Source organism: Octodon degus, unplaced genomic scaffold (assembly GCF_000260255.1).
Source record: "Octodon degus isolate 3935 unplaced genomic scaffold, OctDeg1.0 scaffold00219, whole genome shotgun sequence".
In the NCBI taxonomy this organism is placed as follows: Eukaryota; Metazoa; Chordata; class Mammalia; order Rodentia; family Octodontidae; genus Octodon; species Octodon degus.
Genome location: NW_004524795.1, coordinates 298,839 through 325,188, shown reverse-complemented (window position 1 = coordinate 325,188; position 26,350 = coordinate 298,839). Strand labels below are relative to the sequence as shown.

At 41.4% G+C, this 26,350-nt stretch overlaps 1 protein-coding gene across 2 annotated transcripts in view; it reads left to right on the top strand.

Moving 5' to 3' along the window:
- Positions 1 to 26,350, top strand: part of Stx8 (syntaxin 8) — a 305,754-nt gene that overhangs the window by 68,581 nt on the left and 210,823 nt on the right. For both annotated transcript variants that reach the window (XM_004645159.3, XM_023705411.1), the window contains exon 6: positions 4,951 to 5,043. In XM_004645159.3, the coding sequence (XP_004645216.1) occupies positions 4,951 to 5,043 (93 nt within the window). The remainder of the gene's footprint in view (positions 1 to 4,950; positions 5,044 to 26,350) is intronic.

Genomic DNA, 26,350 nt, shown 5'->3' with positions numbered 1-26,350 from the left:
CTTGCTCTGAGGGTGCTAACATAGTGACCAACTTCTTTGTCTAGCTTGATAGATAAAGACAAATGAGGATGTCATGTGATAGAGAAAGATCAAATGAGGGTATCATTTCCTCATTTGTTCCCACTTCCCCTTATGCAGGAAGAGCTCTTTCCTGCATTGAGCTCTGGGAAGTACAGTGCAGACTGGCTTGGGGGCCGTTAAACTCAGAGGCCTACCTGGTTTTGGCCAGAGCCTTTCCACCTAGCAGGGGCTGCGCTTCTCCTGTAAAGCTAGAGGGCCCTCTGTGGCCACTCACTGATGTAAACTGCAAGTACTACATGTGCAAGCCCTTGGATATGCACAGCCGCGCTCTGCGCCACAGCTGGGCTCTCTGTGTGGCAGGAAGAGGAGGTCCAGTGTCAGCCCTTGGCATGTGCTCTGACAGGGGACTGTGGCTGTACCGCCTAGGAATGTCTCTTTTGTTAAAATATTCATAACTCTTTGCAGTGGAAAATTTGAAACATATCAAAGTAATGACAGTAAGGACTCAATGTCCCCCTCTCACCCTGATTCAATAATTATCTCTCCTCCTAGCCAATCTGATCTTACCTATATATAACCCACTAGCCACCACTTGAATTACTTTTTAATGAAATCCCAGACATCATGTCATTTCATTGGTGAATATTTCAAAATCTATCTCTAAAATATGTTTGTAAAAGATAACTTGAAAAAATAAGCCACAATGCATGTTACCCACATCAAATTAACTAATTCCTTAATATAATCAGACATGCAACATTGTGTAAGTATCCTAATTGTCCTATGATACTTTCTTTTAGACTGTATTTAATGTGGGGTCTGAATATGGTCCATATATTCCAACTAGTCGGTGTGTACCTTAAATTTCTTGAATGTATAGAATGTTTTTCTAACTCTGTCTCTTCTCTGCAGTTTCCTTGTGGTACAGGGTCACTTGTCTTTTTTTTTTTTTTTTTATTAATGTATTTAGTACAAGGTCTACAGGGTCTCACTATGTAAATCGGACTCGTAGTGGTCATCCTGTTTTCAGCCTCCCAAGTGCTGAGATTACAGGTGCATTCTAAATCTACGTCTCAGCGCACTCGGGGTGGGGCCGGCACAGCGTGTCAGGGATTGAACCCCTGCCACTGCGCTCTGCCTAAGCAGGCGCTTTAGTCCTCTGAGCTGTCTGGCTGGCCCCGTCTTGTGGCTTTTCACTGTCCCTGTTGCCATGTAAGATCTGTTGGTCTCCTCAAATGTTGTGTAGCTTATTCTTCTGTCCCAGTTAATCTCTAGAAAGTGATAGCTGGATTTAGTGTCTTGATCATAATCAAGTGTGTTATTTTTGGTAGGAATATATTCTTTTTTTTATTCAGGAATATATTCTGATGACTTTTTTAAATCTGTAGCCACCGATTGTCCTCCCACAATTGCATGTTATTTATTTAGAAGACGGTTTTCCTGAATATTTAGATAGGAAGTATTCACACACCTAATTGTTCCACAGGGTTTTCAAAAATGATTGTGTTAGTTTTCAGTTACTGCCATAATAAAATAGCACACCATGACTTAAAAAATATTTATTGCCATACAGTTCAGTCTGTCAGAAGTGTAACACAGGTCTCGCAGGGCTAAGATCAAGATGTGAGCAGGGCTGTCTCCCTTTGGGAGGCCCTAGGGGAGAATCCATTCTCTTGACTTTCCCAGCTGCTGGAGGCTGCCCACATCTCTCAGCTCACAGTACCCTTCCTTCATCTTTTTTTTTTTTTCCCCTTTCTTCATCTTTAGAGCCAAGCACTGCATCTCTTGGACCCATCTGCATCTCTCTCTGACAGCAGCTGGAAGGTTCTCTGCTTTATGGGACTCATATGGCTAAGTTGTGTCCAAAGATAGGCCAGGCCAATCTCTCATCTCAGATTCCTTAGCCTCAATCACATCAGTAAAGTCTCTTTTGCCATGTAAGGTAGGATATTCACAGGTTCCAGGGATTAAGACATGAACATGAAGGAGGAGTCTGTGATTTTTCTCCTACCACAATGATCACTCATCTTTGAATATTTCTACCATTGTAAAATTGAAGAATGATTCATACAATGTGATATGTCGCAAATGACCTATTATGATATCATAATGCCTCAGGGTTATGTGATAGAGTAGGGCAGGTTATGGAAGTGAACTATTGTTATGACATTTATAGTAGTCAACTGGTTATAATAGATTGTCTGCATGTTTCTTGATTCTTAAGCTTTTGCGAGCAGCAGTGTTTTATTTTGATCATTATCTCTAAATGGCTGTGACCTTCCCTTAGAAATGCTGCTTTAGAATATGAGAGGCTCAGGTAATTGATGTGATTATTATCACTTACGTGGTGTTTCAATTATCTTCTGTGTCTTTGGACTATGAGGAGAAATTTATTGCAATAGTTAAACATGTTGAGGGTGTGCCAAGGTCTTACAGAGGTTATTTGAGTGGAGCAGAATTTTTAGTCCTCTTTCTGTTGTACATTAGAGAGATGACCTCTAGTTAGGTAAGTCAGACAATAAGTGTGAGAGGAAAGAGCATATATAATAACATGTTTCATTCACAATGCACATCTCTGCTAGATAAAGCAACTTCAGGACATAGTGACTTTCTTCCTAATTGAAAACCCTTGAGGAATCTCCTTTCTTGTTTTTAAATTGTTTTACCTTTTAATTTATATTGACATTTGACCCCCCCATCCTAAATATAGATTATTCTTTGGACACATTTAGAATTTTACTATAGCACTGGACATCCTATAGCAGTGCTAGGTTGGTGATAGATTTCTTTTGGATACTATCCAAGAGGTTGTTACTAAAGACCAAAAGGACCTCATTATAAAGTAATTGTGCTATAAAATGGTCCCTTGGAATGGCCTCTAGAGGCAGCAAGTCATTTATAGCTTTAAAAAAGTGCATAGTGTCAAAAAATGTCACTAAGGGATCCTTACCTCACACCTTTGGTTTAAATAAATTCCAGATGAATTAAAAGAACTAAGTGTAATGGCTTAATTCCATAAAAAGAGTTGGAAACAGTGTAAGTAGATGCTAATGTGATCTTAAGCAAGGAGACCTTGGTGACTTCTGCGTTAGTAGACATCCCTCTAGGTTAAGCAGCCTCTAAAAAGCCTCCTGCCTGGGTGAAGCTGCAGCTGCCATAGTGCTGTCTTCGCCTGACATTGCTTGGGTGAGGAGAGGCAGTGGACTCCGCCTTGGAGGGGTCTTGCTAATGTACCTGGAAGCAAAGGAAAAACAGTCTCACAAGAGAGATGCCTGAGACTGCCTTGTTTTAAAAAAGCCTTAAATTTTAAAGGATCTTTAAATAACTTGATAACTTGAATTTAGCTCATTTTTCTTTAAATTTACAGAAACCAGAAAAGCAGTACATCTTTGTCTTTTAAACAAAATGGTATTTTAGTGTGCATTGCTTTGTATCCTACTTTTTTGGGGGGTGGGTACTGAGTATATGTGTATTTTTGTGGGTACCAGATGTATATGTTTACTTAATAACATATCATGAACTTTCAATACCAAAATATACATACATATTATGGGTATAATTTAATGGGTATGTGCTGTTTCACTGTAAAATTATAAACAAATCCCCAAGCTTGGACATTTAGGTAGTTTGTAGTTTCTCATTGTTAGAAATATATCACTCTGGGTCCAATCAGGAGAAAAAATTTGACGGGGGGGGGTGGTTTAATATAGAGAATTATTAACTATAACAGTGGATTGAAGTAACAAGGGATTAGCTAGCAAGCAGGTAAGAGAATATAGAAATAGCAGGTATGAGGTGCAGTCACTAATCTTAGGCAGAGTGTCCAGAGAGGAGTGTGCCTCTGGGTTGAGCAGGTCCTCAGCTGCAGGTCACTGGATTTCAGAGAAATGGTAGTCTCCCTTCCTCCCTGTTTCTCCCTTCCTTCCCCTCTCTTCCCTTGCTCTGCCCTCCCCTCCCCTCCCCTCCCTTTCCCTTTCCCTTTCCTCTCTGTAGGGGGATTTGGCAGTATTGGGGATTGAACCCAGGTCCTTTACACTGAGCTCATCTTTAGCCCTTTTTATTTACTTATTTAATTTTGGGTCAGTATCTAGCTAAGCTGCTCAGGCTGGGCTAAAGCTTGTGCTCCTCTTGCCTCACCCTCCCAGAGTGCTGGCTTTACTTATAGGCTCACCACTCATGATAGAGTATTAATGTATTTAAGGGGTCCAGATCCATGTTGAAAGAGCAGTCAGGGTTAATTTAGAACAAGAGGCAATAAATTGATATCCAGCACAAGAAACATATTTCAGGAAAGATCCTCATAAATATTTTCCTTGCATACTGCTTGAATGTCCTCTTATGTATGTTCCTACACTCCAAATTTGTAGATTAAAAGGGGCACCTTTGAGAAATACTTCAATCAGAAAGTTTAATTTCTCCTATTACTGCACAGCACTTAGGCACTTCTGGTTCTTCCCACTTGACTTAGCCTTGGGTATCATTGTTCTTTAATCCTTATGATCTGGTTAAATTTTCAAAAGTTCATGATTGTTTATTTGCATTTTTTAAAAAACTAGTGACACCAAAGCTTTTATGTGTTTTTCTGTTTTAAAATCCTTATAAAAATTTTTTCTTGTGTACTTACAGTTTATGTCCTTTATACATTTGAAAAAAATGAGACTCAAGTCTATTTATTACTGACTCATAGATGCTAAAGTTTAAATGTTTAGCCAAATTTTATTTCATTTTCCACCCTTAAAAATTTAAATCTGGATATCATTTTAAAATAAGATTTAAGTTAGGTATTTTATGTTCCAGTGATGTTAACTATCTAATCCCTGGTATATTGAGTTGTGTTACATGCCTGATTATATTTATGAACTTTCAATTGTTTTCCTTTGAGTTTTAGTGAATTGCTTTTTTTTTTTTTTTCTTTTCTTTTTCTTTCAGAACAGGATGCAGGCCTTGATGCCCTTTCTTCTATCATAAGTCGCCAAAAACAAATGGGACAGGAAATTGGGAATGAGCTGGATGAACAAAATGGTAAGAACAAGTGTGGGATGCATCAGATTTGTCCCTTTATTTAAATACTACAGACTGGTTCCCTTGCGAACCCCCAAACCATGACGGTTGTCTTGTTTAAATGGAGAGCATCTGTGATCTCCTCTCACTGGTATGTTTTATATGTCTTAAGTGGTGTAATGTTCATCAGTGAGATCATTCTTAATCCTTTTCATTAAAATAGATTTAATGTTTTCTTTCCACTTCAAAAAAAAAAAAAAATACTACAGATTGGGATGTTTGTTGAATGATGTTAATGCTATGTAACGTGTCAAGTTTTTAATGTCAGTGGATTGTTGTGGCTTAATACAATTGAGGGTAGTTTGTGGCCAATTTAGATTATAGCTATAAAATATTATGTAAAGAAATTTGATTTTAAAATGTCCAGTTTTCAGTAACTGCTTTTTAAAATGCTTTGTTCATGATCTGTTTACCCCAAGTGCTTCTCTTATGTGGCAGTGATGTGAACTTGGTACACTCTGATGCAGTGCATAGCAAGGCTGTGTGGTCCTCACATCAACTATGATTTCTTCTTCTTCTATCAAAATGCTACTCAGTGAGCAAAAAAAAAAAAATGATTGAAGGCCTTTTTCTGGGTTTGATGTAACAAATTCGATTGGAGAGAGATTACCTTGACACACAGTGGACTGGACTGGGAGAGACAGAGCCCCAAGACATGAGGGCTATCAGGAAGGCTTGGGCTGTGCGGAGGGAGGGGGTGGAACCTGAGAGTCAGAGCAGCAGGGGTAGGGAAGAAAGGAGAGATGCAAGGGACTGGAAGTGCTTTCCTGTTAGCAACTCAGGGAAATGGAGATGCTGGTTTCCACATGGGGACATGAATTCACGTTAGACGCATTCAGCCAGAGACCAGTGACAGGTCCAGGTGGAAATGCCAAGCTGACGCACCCCAGCACTCAGGGAGAGGCCAGCAAAGAAAAGAGATGGGGGAAGCCTAATGTGGAGGTGGTGGTATGTAAAAGCCCGAGTGGGTGAGATCCAGGAAGCTGGCACTTACAGAAAGCCCCTACTGTGTGCTAAGCACTGTCATCTTGAGCATTTCAGTTCTTCACACATGCTATGAAGGTAAGTCATCTTCATTTGTTAGAGACAAAGCTCCAATTGGCCAAAAGAACCCTTAGTGCCACATCATCAATAAGTGACATCGCAGAAATTCTAGCTCAAGTCTTCTGACTCTCACACAACTATCTTTTCTATATTATACTTGCTTCTTCTCCCAGGGAGGCAAATAAAGGGTGAAAGGACACAGTGAAAATTTCAGAGGTTTTTAGCTTCTGGCAACAGTCCTATGATAGAATACCTTTAAGAAGAGATGCTATCATGTATGAGCAGGCACACACCTGTCCTGCTGTTGGGCAGTGGTTCACTCTGAAAGGAGGCCTGCGCCTGTCTGAACTATATAATGGACACTTGTTTTCTTGACCCCTAGAAAGAATGAGTTCATTTATTTGCACAGTAATATTCTATTTATCTATCATAAACAACTGCTGTCGTTTATCATCACAAATAAAGAGATTACTAAAGCGAATTGAGAAGCCCTGTGTCCTCACAGTCATAATGGTGGTTTGTAATAGTTTCAGCTCAGAGATGAGGGTAGTCTGGTCCTTTTCTTGATGCTACTGATGTGAGCTGGCCAATTTATGTGTTTGCACATAATTCAGTTATTGGTCAATTTCTTCCTTGAAATAGTATAAGTAAGAAAATATAGAACAATCCTCCCAGGACTCAGGATGCAGCTCCAGGGGAAGAGCACTTGCCTCGCATGGGTATGGCCATGAAGTTGCTACCTACTACCACAAAAGAGAGGGAAGAAGGAAAGAAGGAAAGAAGGAAGAATACTCTGCTTTTCTAACATGCAATTGTTCTTTATCCCAAAGAAATTTCTCCATGTTTAGTGGGTCAGACTAGAACAGACACCCAACACGGTGAAGTGTGTGCATCCTGTGGGTGCAGAAGCCTCAGCACCTGTGAGAGGTGCTGAGTACTGAAGAAACATAATGTGGTCGCTGTAACTTCCCAGGTGAAATTGCTTCTGTAAATTCTATTCTCTTCTGTAAATCATCATGCCAGCACATCTTTATCTTGTTTTTAGTGGTTATCATAATTTTCTGCAGATTAGTCACCTGGGGGGATTTAAAACTCCTAAAGCCTATGGTGTGGCTTTGTGAATTTTGGATTATTGCTGTAACAAATTACCCACAATCTTGGTTGCTTTAAATAGTGTGAATGTAGTGCCTTATGGACTTGTAGGTCACAAGTCTGACATTGGGTCCCACTGATCTAAAACTGAGATATTGGCAAGGCCACATTCCTTTTTGGAGACTCTAGGGGAAAATTCAACTCTTGGCTTTTCCAGCATGCAGAGGCACCCACGTTCCTTGGCTCAGGGCCCCCCACCACAATAGTAGGTAGTGTCCTCATGTTATGTTACTCCTACCACTAATGTTGCCTCCCTCATCCACTTTTAAGTACAAGGGATCAAAGCCAGGGGCTCACATGCTGCGTTAGGCAAGGGTGCACGGGTGCTACTGAGCCACTCCTGTCCTTTTTTAGTTTTATTTTGAGACATGATGTCAGTATGTAGCCCAGACTGGCCAGGACCTGTGAACCTTGTACCTTAGTCTCTTAGTCTTCCAAGGTATGTAACACCACACCCACCTCTGTTGTGCACTTTTAAGGACCCTTGTGTTACTTTGGGCCCACTTATGTAGTACATGGTGGGCTTTTTACCTCCAGGTCAGCCTAAAACTTCAGTGCTTTTTTGTTGTAACCTCAGGAATTTGCAGATCAGGAACTAGGAAACCATTATTGTCCCTACTATTGTACTTCATGCCAAATAAGTTTCAGGGGTGGGGCCCAAACATCAGAATCTTTTAAAGCTCCCAGAATTAATTTCAGTATGCTACCAAGTTGGAGACCAGTGCCCTTGCTGAATTGAGGCAGTCTATTTAGGGCAGCACTTTTCTGATGCATTTTTGATGCTCACATGACACGAGCCCCTCACATACACAGAGCGTTCACCTCATTACAAGGCATCCCATGCAGCCTGAGTCAGTCAAGAGTTCTTTGCTCTTACACATTTCACCCCAGCTCTTTGCATCTTCTCCCTTCTCCCCCACCTTCATTTCTGTCCCCCACCCAGATGGATACATGACATACACAAACATGAGGTATTTTTCCTTTATCTGCCAACATAAGCTGGGTTTTCTCTGTGGTGGCCTCCCAGGGAGACGACCGTTAAGCTGGTGGTTTTCTAATGTGCACATTTTCTCTTCTGAGATAGGGCAGAGTCAGCCATTTTCTCTCAGAGGAACTGAGACTCTCTGAGCATAAAAAATTATATTCCCTGTCAAGACTATGTCAGCTTCTACTCCATTCGCTAAAGGGAACAAAGATCATTTTATCTGTAGGTGGTAGGAGTAGTATTGCAGCCCCATCTGGATCTTCATTGTGATCCGAGTGCATCGTAAGAAATCAAGGGCGCTGGAAAAAGATACCATTTTCATTGTAAATATCTCCATATGATTTACTGAACTATGAATTATTCTTTTGGTTTTCATTAAATGAGAGAAACAATAGGCCAGGATAATGGCCAGCCAGCCCATTTTGGAATCAAGTATCAAAACCTTGCTAACAAAATTCATTGTACTTAGATTATAACCACAACACTGAATTATCTTCAGCTTAGGAATTCAGTTTTCAGCTTTGTCAGGGAGAGTTAAAGAGCTCTCTCTGACCCCAGCCATTACCCTGTTCATATGCCAGGGAAAGGATCAGCAGTCCCAGAGATGGGAAACGTGGTGTGCACTGGTTTGTGCGGTGGCTGGAGGGAAGGACAGAGCCGTGAGTCAGGTAGCCCCCCTGTGGAACCATCACATCTGTACTTTTCAGTTCCAGGTGACCTATGAAGATGGCTAGGCACAAAGAGCTTGTAACAGACTGTGTAGGGGCCGTTCCAGAACTAAAAGTTGTTGTTCCAATTTACTAAAAAATTCTTTACTCAAGAACACAGGCTTTTAAAAAGAGAACACTAGGTCCAAAAAAGAGTAGGGTTGACCTGACTTGAACTGTTCTGCAACCTAATTGGTGCATTGGCCAGCCCTCAACAGCAGCCCCACATAAAACCATAGAGATGCAATTCTGATGACTTATGTGACACCAAGAGCAAATTCTGCTACAGTATGCGGGTCATTATCTACCTTTATGATGCTCAGCCATCCCTACTTTGCAATCTGTTTGATGTTTCCCCTTTCAATCTGTGAGCACTTCCTTGTTTTGGAACAATGAGGTATACTTCTCCGAGATGTCCTAATCTTGAAGTCAGCCATTTCACTGGTGTTTTGCAGCCAAAATCTCATTGCAGGCTCTGCCTATTGCTGCTGGAGTGTCATTGCTTTTAGCTTGGCCATCATTTTGTCATTAGGATTCGTGTGTGTGTGTGTGTGTGTGTGTGTGTGTGTGTGTGTGGTGGAGGGTCTTGTTGTCTTGCCCAAGTTGGCCTCAAACCCCTGGGTGCAAGAGAGCCTTCTGTATTGGCCTTCCCAGGAGCTGGGTTTGTAGGTTTGTGCCTGGAAACCTGGCTATCATGATTCTTGATCTGCACAAGTGACATTCTGAAATCTTTTAGGATTTTCTATTTCCCAGGGATATCTTGAAATTATATCAGCGTGTCAGGATGTACATATATGTTCATCTATTGTGTTGGGTGCTTAAGGTCCCATGTAATCTACAAGTTCCATTCTGGAAAATTCTCTTTATAACTAACTTCTTATTTTTCTCTGTTCTCTTCGCAACTTTTACAAAAATTTAGATTTCTTGGATTAATCCTGTAAAGTCCCTTAGTTGTCCTGAGTGTTGTTTTCTTTTCCAGTACTGGGGGTTGAACTTTTCTCCTTCCCTTCCTTCTTTCTTCTTCTACAGTGCTGAGGATTGAATCAGGCCTCTTGCATGCTTGTCATGTACTCTACCACTGAGCTACACCCCAGCCATTGTGGTTAACTTTGTGTCTCCGAAATAGAACACACACATGTGCATGCATGCACAGCGCATGCTCGCACTACAGGCCGGGCCTTGTGTCCCTCTCTTCTCCCATTCATAAATGCACTCTTCATCTGCAAGTTACTCCTTTAACCTTGAGTTACCAGGTCCTGTTGCTCTGTCTCTTACAGGTCTCCAGAAGTTGTCTGCTTCTGTCATTTTTTGCCTGGATTATTTGCAGCCTGAAACCTTGCCTCCAGTCTTACTTCCTTCTTAGCCTCCCTTCACTTTGTGTCAGATGATTCATTGTAGAACACAGACCTGATCACATTATCAATTTTTATTAACTTCCCACAGCCTTCCTGAAAACTTGTTCACCTTGATGAAGTCATTGAATTGCCTTTCAAGGGATCACTACACCCTAGCCAGGCCCCTTGGGGGCACCAGTATGCAGGGCCAGGCCATCAGTACTGTGCAGAAAATTTCAGGTGCCCAGGGCCTCAGGCGGTTGTGTCTTCTGCTGCCTCTCCTCCTCCTCACTGCTCCCACCCCAGCTTAGTCAGCACTAACTCAGCCCGTCAGACAAGCGGAGAGGTACATTATTCTCTCTCTGAACTCTTTCCCCTCATGTGTGCTGCCCAGGTTCCAGGGATGCCCCGGACAGAGCGCTCGTTGCTGGCCGACAGGTGCTTGTCCGTTTTTTCCTGTGCACTGGACGCTCCTGCAGGGTGGGCGCACCTTTCTGTTCTCTGTTCTATTCCCAGTGCCTAACTCACATGGCAGGTAGCTAGTGATTGATACATCTTGTTAAATTGATAAACATGAATAAGACTTCAGAAACTGATATTTTTTTTCCCAGAAATCAAGATCTTAACTGCAATAAAAAGGAAAGGTTTCTCTCTTTTTTTAGTACTATATATGTGACAAATTAGAAAATTTTTATTAAGCTTTTTTTCTTTTTTTAATATGCATGGGCCAGAGAGATAGCTCTGTAGCTTAAGTGCCTGCCTGGCCAGCACAAGGTCCCAAGTTTGATCCCCGGTTTAAAAAAAATACTCATGGATATGAGGCAAGTACTAATATATATATATATATATATATATATATATATATATATCCCTTTTAAAATTTTGAGGCAGGATCTTCCTATGTTGCCTTGGCTAAGGCTGGGCTTCCATTTGGAATCCTTGTGCCTCAGCATCCTGAGTAGGTGGGATTATATGCATGTACCACTGTGCCTGGCCTTGTTGGGCATTTATGAAAAAGACTACTACTCCACTGTAGATGCTTATAGACAAGATGGAAATGTTGTACTATAGGGGGTCAGTCTTCTTTTTGTCTAAAAGAAGCTTGTGTACAAACTGGGCATGGGGGTGCATGTCTATAATTCCAGCATTGTGGGAGGCTGAGGTAGGAGGATTGCAAGTTCAAGTGCAGTCTGGGTAACTTAGTGATTTAGTGGGACTGTCTCAAAAAAAAAAAAAAAAATGCTGATGGTGTATTCAGTAAAAAAGGTGTCTGGCTCAAAAAAAAAAAAAAAAAATGCTGATGGTGTATTCAGTAAAAAAGGTGTCTGGATCAATCCCCAGGACCACCTCAAACAAACAAACTAACAACGCTTCACATTCTTTCTCTGCCAATGCCCAACACACTGGATTATTAAAATTTACTCTCCCTGTTTCCTAAAGTACAGAAGCAACATGAGGCCTGACAGGCCAGGGTAGCGTCTCTTCCCTGCTTGTGCACCACATGAGGGACCGGTGTGAGAAGAGAGGCACTGGCCTTGTCAGCACCCGTCCTGGGATGGAGACTGCTGAACGAGCCAGGAACCATGACTGTGCTCCCTGAAGGACCCAGCACGATTGATGATCTCATATATGTATCAGTGGGTTCCCATTCACCGGCTGGTTAGAACTCCTAGTTGAAGTTTTGGGTGGAAAATGATGTGATGGGCTGGAAATGACACCCCACCCCACCCCACTCCTGCCGCCAAGATCTATATCTCCCTGCCGGAATCTGTGTTACCTTACACAGTAAAAGACTTTGCAGATGTGTAAAGTTAAGGTTGTCAAGATGGGGAGATTTCTCTGGATTACCCAAGTAGCCCCAAGTGCAGTCACAGGTGTTGTTATGAGAAGGAGGTGGGGCTGCATTTCCCTAGCACGTGCAGGACCCTGGACATGATCCCCAGCCCTGCAGAGAAGGGAGGTGGGCGCGAGGGGCTAGGGAGGAAGGAAGAGGGAGGAAGCAGTGCAGTGGCTGAAACAAGATGCTGCCCTGCTGGCTTTGAAGACAGAGGAAGGGGGCCATATGTCAAACTTAAAGAGAAAGGCTCTAGAAGCCAGAAAAAAACAAAAACAAAAACAAAACACACAGAAAGTGGATTATGGGTCTGAGTACTGCCGGGATTATGGTGTGTGTACAGCTGGGATTATGGGTGTGAATATTTCTGGGATTATGGATGGGAATGCTACACCCAAACTGGGGTGGATAGCCTGAATGTAACAGAGATAGAGAGACAGACTTGCTCTCTGCAGCCATTGTTGCTGCTACTCCTCCATTTTGCTCTCTTACTCTTTGCTGCCTCCATGAACAGTTGCCCTCTGCCCTATGCCACTCTGCCTTGGAGCCAGCCAAGTATGGACTGAAACCTCCAGTAGCTGAGCTAAATAAACCTTTCCTTCATTCATTTTGGGTGTCGGGTATTTGCCCCAACAACGAGAAGAGAGTAACTTAGACACTTACTGTGGTGCCATTCAATTTAATTTGGATACTTCATGCTTGTTGTTCCCGATACTAGGATCACAAGTCAGCACCAGGATGAATTTCATGGAAGACAGTTTTTCCACTAGTGAGCGAGTGGGCTGTTTTGGGGATGATTCAAAGAAGTTAACATCTTGGGTCCCTTGCGTGAGTGGTTCACAGTAGGCTTGTACTCCTAAGAGAATAGTGCTGCAGTTGATCTGCTAGGAGGTGCTCAGGCAGTGCTGTCAAGGACAAGGAGTTGCTTACCTGCTGCTTACCTCCTGCTGTGCAGCCCACTTCCTAGTGGGCAGGGGACCCATGGGCCGGACATCTGCTCAAATGATGCCTTCCACCTTGGGAGCTTAATACTATTTGCTGAATTGAACGAGGAGAATATATACATATATAAGGAGTGATGCTATCTAATATTGTAGGCCTAGAACTTAGATACACTTGCCTTTTGAAGGCAGAAAGATAATTAGAAATTGCTTTTCTTTAAAGGAAATATAAGCTGATGTGAAGTGGAGGCGGCCTGTGTTGCTGTTTGGCAAGGGGACTGTGAGCAGGGAGACACTTCAGTCCCCTGCCCAGAGCTTACGTCGGGGACAGTGATAGTGAGTCCTCTGCATTGCCCTCTGGCATCACACACACTGTTTTAAGCTAGTCTGGTTTCAGGTTTCCCTTAATGATATTTCATTCACTGGGCTTGGACTTACACCTGGGACTAGTGGAGTGACTTCTCAAGTCTACATTTAATTCATTCATAAATAAATTTGCCAGCTGTTTGGTCCCAGAGAATCTTGAACTCCGAAGGAGCTTGTAAGGTCAATTGCTTATCCTACCCCTGCCATCTTTTTATCTCTGGGAGAACTTTAGCTGAGTTATCTCGGTCCTATATCACCTGTCCTAAAATCCTCATGCAGGGTGTCATAAATTCTCTTGATGTGTAAAATTAGCGGCAGCAATGGCAGATAGTTTTTCTATTCATCTTTGTACCTGTTTGAACATTTTACTGACTAGGTCCATGACTGTGTTGTCTCTAGATTCAGTAAACTGTTTCTTTTCCTGATAAGAAAAAGCCTCATAGGGCCGGCCAGATAGCTCAGTGGCCTAAAGCGCCTGCTTAGGCAGAGCCCAGTGCTGTGCCCGCCCCGTCCCTGGGGTGCACTGCGATGTTGACTGAGATTGGGCGTAGTGGTGCGTACCTGTAATGCTCACGCTTGGGACACTGAAAACAGGAGGATCACTATGAGTCTGATCTGTGTAGAGAGACCCTTAGACCCTGTACCAAATACATTAAAAAAAAAAGAGGGGGGCCTTACTAAATCTAGTAAGATCCAATATTTTTCCTTTCTGAACACAAGTAGTATTTTTCCTTTCTGAGCTCATTCTCCAAATTATTCACTAAGCATCAGATTTGAATGGGAATTATGTGTTAAGCACTGGGCCAGAATCCATTTCAACAGATATAGCAAAGGACATGGTTTGTGTCCTCATGGGGCTTTTGTTCTCCTGAGGGATGCAGGAGTAGGGGCTGTGCAGATAAACGGCTGGTGGCTGCACTGCCTGGCATGATTGGAAGGTGAGGAAGCCTTCCTTGAGGGAATAATTGCCTGGAGATTTAAAAGGATAAACAACTGGTTTTTCAGTAGATCTTGTTGGTAGAGTGGGTGCTTAACCTGTGCCAGGCATAAGTTTGGTTCTTGGACCCCCAACAAAGAAACAGGAGTTATCTGTATAAAAAGCACAGGGAAGAGTGTAGCACCCAGAGGCAGCGGCATGGAGCAAACATCATCAAACAACTTGGGAAAGAAGGCCAGTGCGTGTACCCAGATCCAGTGAGTAGGAGATGGGGACAGGAAAGATGAGTCAGCCAAGCCAGAGGCAGGACTTAGGGCAGTGCCCGAAGTGGGCCTCCGCTAGACAGTAGGGCTCATGGCTTCAGCTATGTGAAGCTGCTCAGCTTGTGTGTGTGTGTGTGCGCGCGCACGCGTGTGTGTGTGTGTGTGTGTGTGTGTGTGTGTGTGTGTGTTTTAATTTGGTTCAGGGTCTCGTAGTTCAGACTCGTAGTGGTCCTCCTATCTCAGCCTCCCCAGCACTGGGATTACAGTGTGTACTACCATGCCCGGATTTGGTGGCATGTGATACCAGGCAGGCACTTAGACCACTGAGCTGTGTCCCCAGCCCCTAAATATTTATATGTTAAATATATAATGATTTTTTTTTTAATTGTCCCACAGCAGTTAGCACATCTAAACTAAGGGGTTAGCTAGTTTAGGGGAGAAGACATAATCACATTGGCAAATATTCCACAAATATTGCTGGGTGCCAGCTACATGTGTGGCTAGCCCTTGATAAAGTAAAAGTTGGCAGTAGCAGGAGACAGATATTAAGGAAATATATCTTCAAACTAAAGTGCTATGCAGGAGAAGGGCAGGTAGCAATGGAAAGGGGTGACAGAGGTTCTAAGTTTGAATGGTTTGCAGGAGGCTGGGACTTGGAGAACAGGCTGCAGTTAACAATGAAGACATATCCCAGGAAGCATCCAGGGACACAGATGGTCTCACGTGAAGCCTCAGAGACTGGAGGGAACCTTGCAAGTTGCAAGACTTCTTGCGGCTGGAGGATAGTGAGTAATGAGGAAAATGTACCAAAATGAAGTTGTAGGGGGCTTGGGAGCCAGGGAGCAGAGGGTTGTACTGTGTGAAAATCTCACAGGTTCTGAAAACTACAGAAGATTTAAATTTAGGAAAATTTAGGAGGACACTTGTTATTTTAGCCGTGAGCAGTAGTAGTTTAGGTCAGGAAATAGTTATGTTAATAGTAATTTTGAATAGCTGCAAGACTCCATGCTAATTTATACTATTGATTCTGTTGAAAAACACCAAAGACTGTAAATCTCTTTCAAGTAACACTTTTATACTCCCATACTGATAGGCCTTTATTGTATTATGCTCTTTGTGCTTTGTGTCTTTTATATTCTATCCTTTATACTTGATTTTTTTTAAAAACATATACATTTAAAAACTATTTGTGTTAGTCAGTTTTCTGTTACTATAACAAAATACTCTAGAAAATCAGCTTGTAAAGAGAAAGGCTTAAGTTTGGCTTGAAGTTTTAGAGGTTCTAATCTGTGATTAGGTTAGGCTCAAGGAAGGGCAGGAATGTGGGACAGGATAAATCTGTTCAGCTCACAAGCTAGGAAGCAAAAAGACAAAAAGAAAGGGAGTGGGGCTTCACAGTTTGCTTTAGAGGAGCACCCTTGGCAACTTAAGGACCTCCCACCAGGCTCTCCCTCTCAAAGGTTCTACCACTGAGTAGCACTACCACAAGGAACCAGCCTTTATTTAACACATGGGCCTTTCGGGGACATCAATATCCAAACTATACCACCATCTCTTTTGTTGTTGATTTTCTCTTTGAGTTACAAAAGAATTAGAGAGTTATGTTCTAATTCTTGTTCATTTGAAATTAAGATTTCCTCTGAGGTTGGAGAGAAATTTAGGTTTATAACTTCTCCATGTGTGGCTGAAGAGACTACACACACACACACACACACACACACACACACACACTGGGGAGACAAAGTTTTATGTGCATTTGTTAGATCAGGCTTATTAATTATGTTCACATTTTACTTGCTTTTATTGCCTCTGTGTTTCCCCTGACACTAAAAGAGATGTGAAAAATTTCCTTCAGTGTTGTGAATGTAGCATTTCCCCCATGTAATTGGATGGATTTTTTATTTTATAAATTTCAAGGAAACATTATCTGTATACAAATACAGTATTTTTTGTTGGTTATATATTATTATAGAAATATCTATCTTTAGAGCATTTCATTTTTAGGTATGTCATCTCACTAATATCACTATGTGGACTTTTTTTTTTTTTTGGACTTTCTTTTGGTTACCTTTACCTACCCTTTAGGTTCGTAAAAATTATTGAGAATTCCTCAGAGCTTTTGTTTATGTGAGTTATTTCTGTTTATACTTACTGCATCTGAAATTAAAAGTGTATAAAAAAATCTGTTAGTGTAGTTTTAAAAGCCATTATATGTTAACATAAATGCTTTTATGTTAAATACTTTTAACATGAAAAATAATTAGGTTTTCCAAAAATTAAATCACATTGTTTCATATTTTTACAGACATTTTATATCTGGCATGGGCCTAATAAAAGACAGTTGGATTCTTGTATATGTTTTTGTATTCGATATGTTGCAATATGGTTTTTTTTTTCAGTATGTTGTTTTGAATGGTGTGGACAAAATGAGGCTCACACAGATAGGTAGTTGAAAAAAGAGGAGGCATTAATAATCTTTCCGATTTTACAGATTTTCTTCTTTGCTAGTTCAGCAAACTTTAGCAATCGTTTGTTTCTTTCTTTTTTTTCAGAACCGGGGATTGAACTCAGGCCCTGTGCTTGCCAGGGAAGCACTTATTCCACTGAGCCATCTCCCCGGCCCAGCAATTGTTTCTTAAAGCCTGGTTCTAATGTGGAATCGGAAGCCATACGGATTCATATTTTGTACCGTGTTCCATTACAGTGTGTCAGTCTCATACTTCAAATGAATCTTTACCCATGCAAGATTTTTGTGAAATCATGCATTGATCATTTGGAAAATATTGGTTCAGTGAATTCAACAGACCTTCCAAGTGCTGACACATTTCATTATACAGTATTTTTAAAAATCACATTTAAAGTAACCATTGATCTCATCAGGAAAGTCTTTAAGTATTTAGAAGCCGTCGGACTTGCAGTGGAGGACACAAGGTTTCCAAGATTCTGATTTCCACTCTAAAACTCAAATTTTCTTAGCAGCAACTAACATGATGGTGGTTTTCTTTGAAGGAACATGCTCACTTCATTCTCAAGAAAATGTCTGCCAAGTAACCAGGATTTTTAGTTTCCAGGTGTTATTGCTGATGTCTTCTCTTCCATCTGTCTTGTCCTTTCTGTCTTACAAACAAAAATCTCTATGCCATCACTTTTGTGGATTTACAGAAGAGTAGACCAATAAATGAATTTATTCTCTAACTTTAAGCAAAGTGTATTTGAAGTATATTATCAAAATCATTTATTCTTCTTTCATAACACCCCTTTCTTGCCATACTGATTCTATTCCTGTCTTAATCTTGTTGAAAATTTTAAACATTTAAAGCTCTTTTCGGATTGTGCGGTTATTATAAAGTCCTTTGAGATTAACTTTCTCGGTATTGTTTTACTGATTTCTTATGGTGATTATTATGTATTTTGTGGCTTTTTTTCTGTGAGCATATCTCTCTCATGTTGTTTTTTGTAGATGGTTCTACAGGGGGTTCTGCTGCATAGACTCATCCCTCAGGTTTTATGGGGGGCATTGATAACAGGGCCCAGAGGTTGCAGACAAGTTTTAGAATTAAGTTTATTGGCCTTGGTAAGAATTTTTTTCTCTTAGCTTTTTTAGAGCACTGACTATGCTATCTGGTTTCTCCTGGACAACTTCATTAGTTTGAAAGTTATATATTTTGTTTCTTTTCTTTTAGTGAATATTCTTTGTGTGTGTCCCCCCCACACACACACACACACATAAAGAGTTGAAAAATTTTGTCAGTCTGGACAAGTTAGATTATTCATTTTGAAACAAATAGCCCACCCACAAATATAAGAGCTTAAAATAACAAGTTAAAAAATTTCTGTAAATATATTTCCATTGTGGGTTAGAGATGGGTGTAGTTACTTCAGGTCTCTGGCTGATAAAATAGCTATTACCATTTCAAGCACCGCTGGATTCTATGCCGGGAAGCAAGAGAACCCTAGGGGGTCTTGTTTCTTCTATTAAATGCTCTGGCCCAGAAGTGACAAGTCAATTTCATGCCCACCTCACTGCTGACAACTAACCAGGTGCCCCACCCAGCCACTAGGAGGTATAACCCTACCATTATATTTGTGGTGGGAAGAGGGGGACTGAAGATACTTGTTGAATGGCATGAGTAAATATCATAGTGGCAGTATTAGTTGAGACGCAAACTCCCTCTGATACTTAGCCATGTGATCTCCAGCAAGTTAACTAATCTTTCTATGTCCTTTCTTGTCTGTTAAGTGGGGATTTATAGAACCTATTGTATGGTATTATGAATGCAAAAGAGGTGTGTGTGATTCTCACAGGTCAGCACCCTAAAAGTGTTTTGCATTACTAACTCTTCATGATATAAATGATAGAGAATTTTGGTTAAAAGGGTAAGTTGAGCCTAGAGAAGTTCTCAGCTCCCTTTTCCTAATACATGTGTCACAAAACAAAATTAATGACAAATTTAAAGATTTTAATTGACTTTAAGTAATGATTCTAGAGTTAAACGTTCCTCTTAACCAGAATAAGTTGAAAGAACTTTGAGGCTACAGTGTGATCAGGCAGCATCTGTAAACAGGGAAATGAAATATAGGGACAGGAATGAGGGATAGGACCTAATTGGTTTGCCTTATATGAATCATTTGGCTGCCTAACAGTGATTTGACTCAGCTTCTGTAACTGCCTGATATTTGTTGCATGGGTGTACTCCTAAGTTAGTTTCATTTGGTATGAATGACTCTGTATTGATTTGGTCTGTGGAGCCTGCTGTAGGAGTCTAGTCCAAATCAGTGGCTTTCTGTGATTTTTATTTAACACATGAAAATATTAGGTAAAACATTCTCAAACTGTTCTGCATTTTTAAGCTTTTTAAAAGCAAGAAAGGGAAGTCTCCAGGTGCCCAGTAATTCAGATGCTAATCCATGCCCCTAAGTAGAGGGCAGCCTCCTGCCCCTCAGAAATAAGTGAGTCAGTCATGTACCTCTGGACCTGGCGTTCACACATACGTACAGAGACGGAGGTGGAGGTTAGGCTTCCTAGGCTTCATGAGCATGTGAAAGTGGACTTTCCAGATAAAGCTAGAAGTTGGGAAATGGCAGTTTTATGAGAAAACTAGTTTCCTTCTTCTCTACCCAAGAATGGAATACTTGGTCAGGCCACCCACCTTGGACCCACAGCATTTTTAACATGCATACCTAAAATTTACATTTTTGCTAACAAAGGCTAAAGCAAATAAATATCTCTAAATAGATCAAGTTTTGAATTCTTAAACTTCTTTGCAGGCTCTTCAACTTTTCACATTGTTTTAAAAGCCCCCCCCCCATTTTCTGTCATCAGTATCTTACTTAGATTTAACATCATATTTTACTAACTTGTGTTACAATTGTTGTATCCTTCTATTTCCTCAGTTTTTCTAATTGATTCTTTTTTAACATTGGGAAACTAGAGATTTAAATACCAAGGAACTTTAATGCTCATGGTTGTCCTTCCTCAGAAGGATCTTTTTAAGGTTATAAAATTTTTTAAAACCTTTGCATGGTATTGGAGTCTTAAAATATTTGCTCTCCTCCTTACCTTACTTCTGTTTTCTCTAGGTAGGTTTGCTTTGCCCATCTCAGTCTTTCTGTTTCATTCTGTCATGGGATGAATTATGACCTCAAAGTCTGTGACTGTATTTGGAAGAGCATCTTTAAAGAGGTAATTGAATTGAAATGACATCATTAGAGTAGACCCTAATCCAATAGGACAAGTGTCGTTTGTAAGAAGAAATTGTCATGCAGACGCATACAGAGGGGAAGCTACATAAAGGACACAGAGAAAAGGCAAGCTAAGGAGAGAAGGCTTCAGAAAAAGCCAGCCCTGTGGATGTCTTGATCTTGGACTTCCAGCCTCTGGAGTTATGAAGAAATAAAGATTCTAGAAGACACCTGGTCTGTAGTACTTTGTTATGGTAGCCATTGCAAACTGGTACACATGCAGTGGACTTTTCCTTATGTATCTGCTAATTCTTTCTTTGACTCTTCATGTTTGTTATTGGACCATATCAGTTAGCACAGATAGGCTATTGTTATAGTAACACAGTTGTATTTACCCTAAAAACTTTTTGTAGTATTTTAACAGATACACAAAAAACAAAAAAAATTGTACATAATAGTGAGTTACCATATATAGTAATGTTGGATATATAGTGCACAATGTTTTAGTCAGGTTAAGCATATTTGTCTCTTTAAGCATTTATTATTTTTCAGTAAAAACAAATTCAAAGTTCTTTCTTTTAGCTGTTTGAAATGTGGCGTACAAAATTGTTAGCTATAGTTGCCCCTCTGTGCACCAGTACCCCTGAGCTTCTTGCTATTATCTAGAAAGGCTTTTTTCTTGATAGGGTTGGGGAGACTGGCCATGCACCCTGTAACTGGGCCAGGTGGATCAGTGGGCAGTTTTCTTTTTAGGGTGTGTAGTGAGGCAGACAGGGTCAGAGGACCTTTTGTTGTAACTCTCATCACAAAATTAACAAGATAAGAGGAATGAATTTTAGCCTTGGGATGACATGACATCATTCATGTATTCTGCTTTTTACTCTTTATCTGTCCATGAGTCTCTCCTTTGACTCATTTCTTAGCCTAGACACAAATTCCATGGACACTCACTATATAGTCCTTCTCCAGAGAGAGCTAGCTGTCCAGGGCTCCACTTGGGACCACACCCTGCATACTGCGGGCTACACCTGGCCAGGTTCAGGAGAGATGGGTTCAGCTGTTCTGGAGACAACCCTTGCCTCAGAGGCCCTGGTTCCTGCCTTACAGCCACTTTTGTGTAGGCTGTTCTGTGGCTGCCAGTAGCCATTGACTGCAAGCCTGGCACCTCTCCAGGATTCTGTCAGGAAGAAAGAGCTGCTCTCTGTAGTCATGTGTACTGCAAATTGTACCTCCCTTCCTGCCATTTTTGGTTTGTCAGTACAGTTCCAACTCTTTTAGCAAGTGACTCTCTAGATGACTTACCCATTGTACTCTTTGAAAGAAATAGGCAACCATGTGTACTTACTCTAATGTCTTGAGCTCAGAGTATCTCTTTTAGATCCCCCAACCCTGAGGATATAGTAGCTATAGAAATTGTTGAACAGAAACAACTGGTGTTCTGGAAGCTTCAGTGTTTAATATAACTGGAGAAGTTGTTTTCTAGCACCTCTGTGATGAGTGGTACCATCAAATTGTCATTTAATGTGTTTATAGGTGAATTTCCCTAAAGATCAGATGATACAATTAGAGATATGGAGGAAGATGATTATTTTCCTTGGGCTTATAGTATTAAGTACTTGGTGACAGGAGACTTAGTTCTTTATTAGAACATTCATTATTCATCTCTAGGAATAGAGCTAGTTTATACTAGTGAGGCTGATAAGAGAGCAAGGAAGAAAGCCTGTCATTACAGCAACTCACACCAACTGGTTGTTCAACAATGTCTGACACTAGCCAGAGATGGCATCAAACTGTACAGGTTCAAGAGCTCAGTCCCACAAGATCATTCCCTCTTAGATATCAGCTCTCAGTCCTGTGTAGCCCTATTGAGGAATTCCTGTGACCCTCTCTTCAGAATTTGATAATTCACTAGAAAACTCATGGAACTCAGGAAAGAGCTATCCGTATGATGTCAGTTTTGTTATGAAGGCTACAACTAGAGAGTAGTCAAGTGAATGAGGTGTATAGGGCAGGGTGTAGGGTCACAGGTAATGGTGCAGAGCCTCTGTGCCTGTTCCAGGTGCCCAGTGCTATGTCACTTCCATGACTTCCCTGACCCAGTGCTTGCTGAACCTGTTCAGGGGGTTTCACTACATAGGCCTTGCCAGTGTCATCACTGACCACTCAGTTGGCCTCTAGTCTCCCTCCCCTCCTTGAGGGTGGGGCTTAGCCTAGAAGTTTCAACACTGTAATTGTTTATGTGGCCAGTCTTTGTCTCAAAATTATCTAAGGGCCTTCCATCAGTTATCTCTTTAACTTAACTCTAAGAGGACTCTTTAGGAATAACAGAAATTTCAAGGGTGTTTGAAGCTCTTGCTAGGAACCAGGGATAGAGACCAAGTATATATATGTTTTTATTGCACCAAGCAAGGAAGCCAGAAACTGTCAATCTGTTGACTGTGCAAAAAAACTTCTCAGATGCGCACACATGGTATTTGTCATATGGCTTTGCTGCTAGCTCTCCCTTGATGGTGAACCAAGTTTGGCCCACGAGGACTTCCTTAGTTTTCTGGCGCAGGGCCTCCTTGGCTGCTTTCTTCTAGGCCCATATGTTGGTCTTCACTTGGCTGTGTAGCCAGTTTGGAAGGTTAGCTAATTAGAAAGAGGCAAGGGTTTTCCAGAGGAAAACTGTGGGAACACTTGTCAAGGAGAAGGACATTGATCTTCAGGCTCTGGGACAGCTGGTGCAGGTGACTCATCAGACTTCCTTTCCTCTGGGCTTCACCACAGTTTCTGTTTGACCTCCAAGAAGGGGGTGACCACAGGCCTGTCTACCCAACCCTAGCAGCGGAATTGGAGAATGCACTTCAAGATGGGAAGCCAAAGAGCCAGCTGAGGAGAATCTTGAGAGAACAGTGGGAGTGATCACAGTAGTTCACACTGGTGATACCGCCTCCTACCACTCTTGCACAGGGATATCGTTCCTCTGTGCCCTTGTAAGAGGAGGAAGCCTGGAGCTCTTCTTGGAGACTATGATGACGTCCCCACGTTTGGTGATTTGCTAGGCATATTCAAGGAATTCAGTGTATTCTTACCACTTGCTAAAATGTACTTGTGAACCCAAAATCAGTTATCTTTGTGCTTTTGCAGTTATTCACAGATGTGTACAAGGCAGTGTAACACTGTGTTCTCCCCATGAGCTCATTCCAAGCCGAGGTCAAACAAGGCACTGCTTTGCCTTTCTCTTTGTGTCCTCTATAGAGGTGGCTAGTACATGAAGACTGATCGGGGGCCAGTTGGGTGGGTGCAAATCCTAACTGTGGTTTCCTTCAGTGGGCTGGACTGAAGTCACTCAGCACTTCAGAATCTCATTTTTTCCTTTTGGAATATAGACAAAATAGAATCAAATGGATTGCCAGGAGATAACTCATCAGCATAAGTGTCTGCCTGGCAAGCACAAGGTCCTGAGTTCAGTCCCTGGCACCAAAAAAAAAAAAAAAAAAAAAAAAAAAAAAAATCAGGTGGCATAAGTTATTACTAGTGTTTAAGATTATAGTCTATGTGATACACACACACACACACACACGTACAGATTTCTTTCAGCAATAGAGGGTGTTTGCTAATTTAGTGGGTAACATTACAGTAACAAGCAAGTAACAAGAATCAGCTGTTTATATTCATAGTCATAGTTTGTCACAGCAAAAGATACAAATCCAAATCAGCCAGCTGGCAAGGTGGCACTCATCTATAATTATGGCACTCTGGGGAGCTGCATCAGGAAGGCTGCACATTTGAGCCCACTCTGGGAAATTTAGCAACTTAGTGAGATCTTGTCTGAAAATAAAATAAAATAAAAGCAGGTTAGGGATGTAGTCAGCACAGGGCTCATAGGTGAGGTCCAGGGGAAACCAGGTGCAGAATTCCAAGCATCCTTTGCTAGGGCAAAGCCACACAGGATGTGCTTAATCCCTCCCCTTCCCCCGCCCGGGAATGACTTGTGACAATGTGTGAAATGTTATCAATCTGGTTAGATTTTCAGGCCTGGAGAATTTTGAGGATATTTGTCCTATAGACAGATTGCCTTCTGCTTGGTAGGTACCTAAAGTCTAATTCTCCGAAGAAAGCAGGTATTGAGCATAAACAACATTGTACAATTCAGGCATAGTGAGCCACTCTTACCAGTGAATGGTGGGACCCTCCCATTCCCAAGTTTCCAGATATCAGCTCTTTTAGGTACTTTCTCATCCCTGGAACAAAATACCTGATATTCACAACTTAATAGGGGAGAAGTTTATTTTGGCTTATGTTTTCAGTGGATTCAGTCCATGGCCACCAGGCTCCAAGGTGGAAATGGCATAGCAGAGCTGCATAGTGCAGGGAAGCTGCTCACATCATGGTGTCCAGGAAGCTGAGAGAGAAAGGAGGAGCTGCGGAAGAGACATGCCTCCCAGTCACATCCCCAGTAGGCCCCCTTCAGCCAGGCCTCACGTCCTAACAGCAAGTCAGCTGTGGGCCCTCGTGATTTAATCACCTTCTAAATACATGAGGCTTTGAGGACCATTTCAGATTTTATTTGTATCAGTCAGGGGCCAGCCTTATAGGCCGGCCTTCTAAGTGAATAGGTCTGCTATGCAAACTCTTCCTGACAGAGGCCTATACCAAGTAGGACTGTTTATGTGTACTATGTTGGAGGATCTACAGCAGAGGATGCTTGATTTGTGAGAAGGGAAGGGATACAGAAAGAAGGTCAGAGCCACTGAAGAAAACATTTAGTTCTCACAACACCAACTGGAATACACGAAGGCCGTTTCCATTATTGAAACGAAGACCTTTTGGTTAGGCTTGGCTCTTCTTCAGGATTCTGAGAGAACGTGCTTCTAAGAGTAGAAGTTGTTTAGCACATGGGGTGGTGAAAAGGACTGAAGAACTTTGGTAATAAAAACCAAAGCGGCAGGAAGGAAGTGGTCTGATTAGAACCAAGTGCTTAAGCAAGGAAAGACAGCATAAGAAAGGAACTGAAGTTGCTGAGTCGTTGTTCCACTTGATTTAGAAGCCTTAAAGGGGCTTGAGCCAGAAGGTAATGTGGTCTTGACAGTTTATTTTGGGGAGGGACACAGCATTCTTTTTTATCCAGACAGTCCTGCCAGGAGAGTGAAATCATAGAGAAAACTTTTGAATACAGTGATAAGGACTATTTTATTTTATTGTTGTTTCAACCATTTCAAACAGTAGTGTAGGTACTGGATTGATAGCAAAGGTAAACTGTCAATTTGGTTTCTTGAAATACATAAATACAGTAAGTTTTTAAAATGTCTGTCATGTGCTAAATAGCTAGTCATTTAGACAGTGGCTAGCCAGCCTTTGATATGCTTTAGCAGTAAGTGTAATGTAGCTTTGAATCCGTGAACTCCCAGCTTCCAGTGTGTTTCTGTGCCCTGTGACGTGGTTTGGATGGGACGGTTTGAGGAAAGACCTTCCCGTCAGCTCCTGGACTTCTAACTCATACAGAATTAGTTAGTGCTGCTAAACTCTTTGAGTTTAAAGGAGATTATTCATTTTATCCTTTTTGTTATCAAGGAGCCTAAGAATTGCTTTTTTTGGTTCTGGTTTGTTTTAATTTTTAATTTTTATTTATTTTTTATATTTATGTGTTTGGATCAGGGTCTCACTATGCAGCTTGTCCTTGTAGTGATCCTTCTGTTTTCAGCCTCCCCAAGGCTAGGATACAGGTGTACACCAGCACACCCAGCTTCTAGTTAGTTTTGAAAAGAATAATTTTTCTTGAAAGAAATGCACAAAGCACATAAGAAAAAAATAAGGCGCTTTATGTATGGGGCATGTTTAGTATAGGTCTGTGGAGTTTGGGCTTGAAGGAATAGGTTGGGATATATTAATGAAGCAGTCGTATGTCTTTTGCATCAGATATTACTTATGTGCATGGAACCTGACCAGTATGGGCACCTAAACTCTTCCCTACTCCACTGGAGTAGATTCATAGACTTTTGTGATAGCATTCAGGATGTGTCAGTGAGAGGCACAGGCAG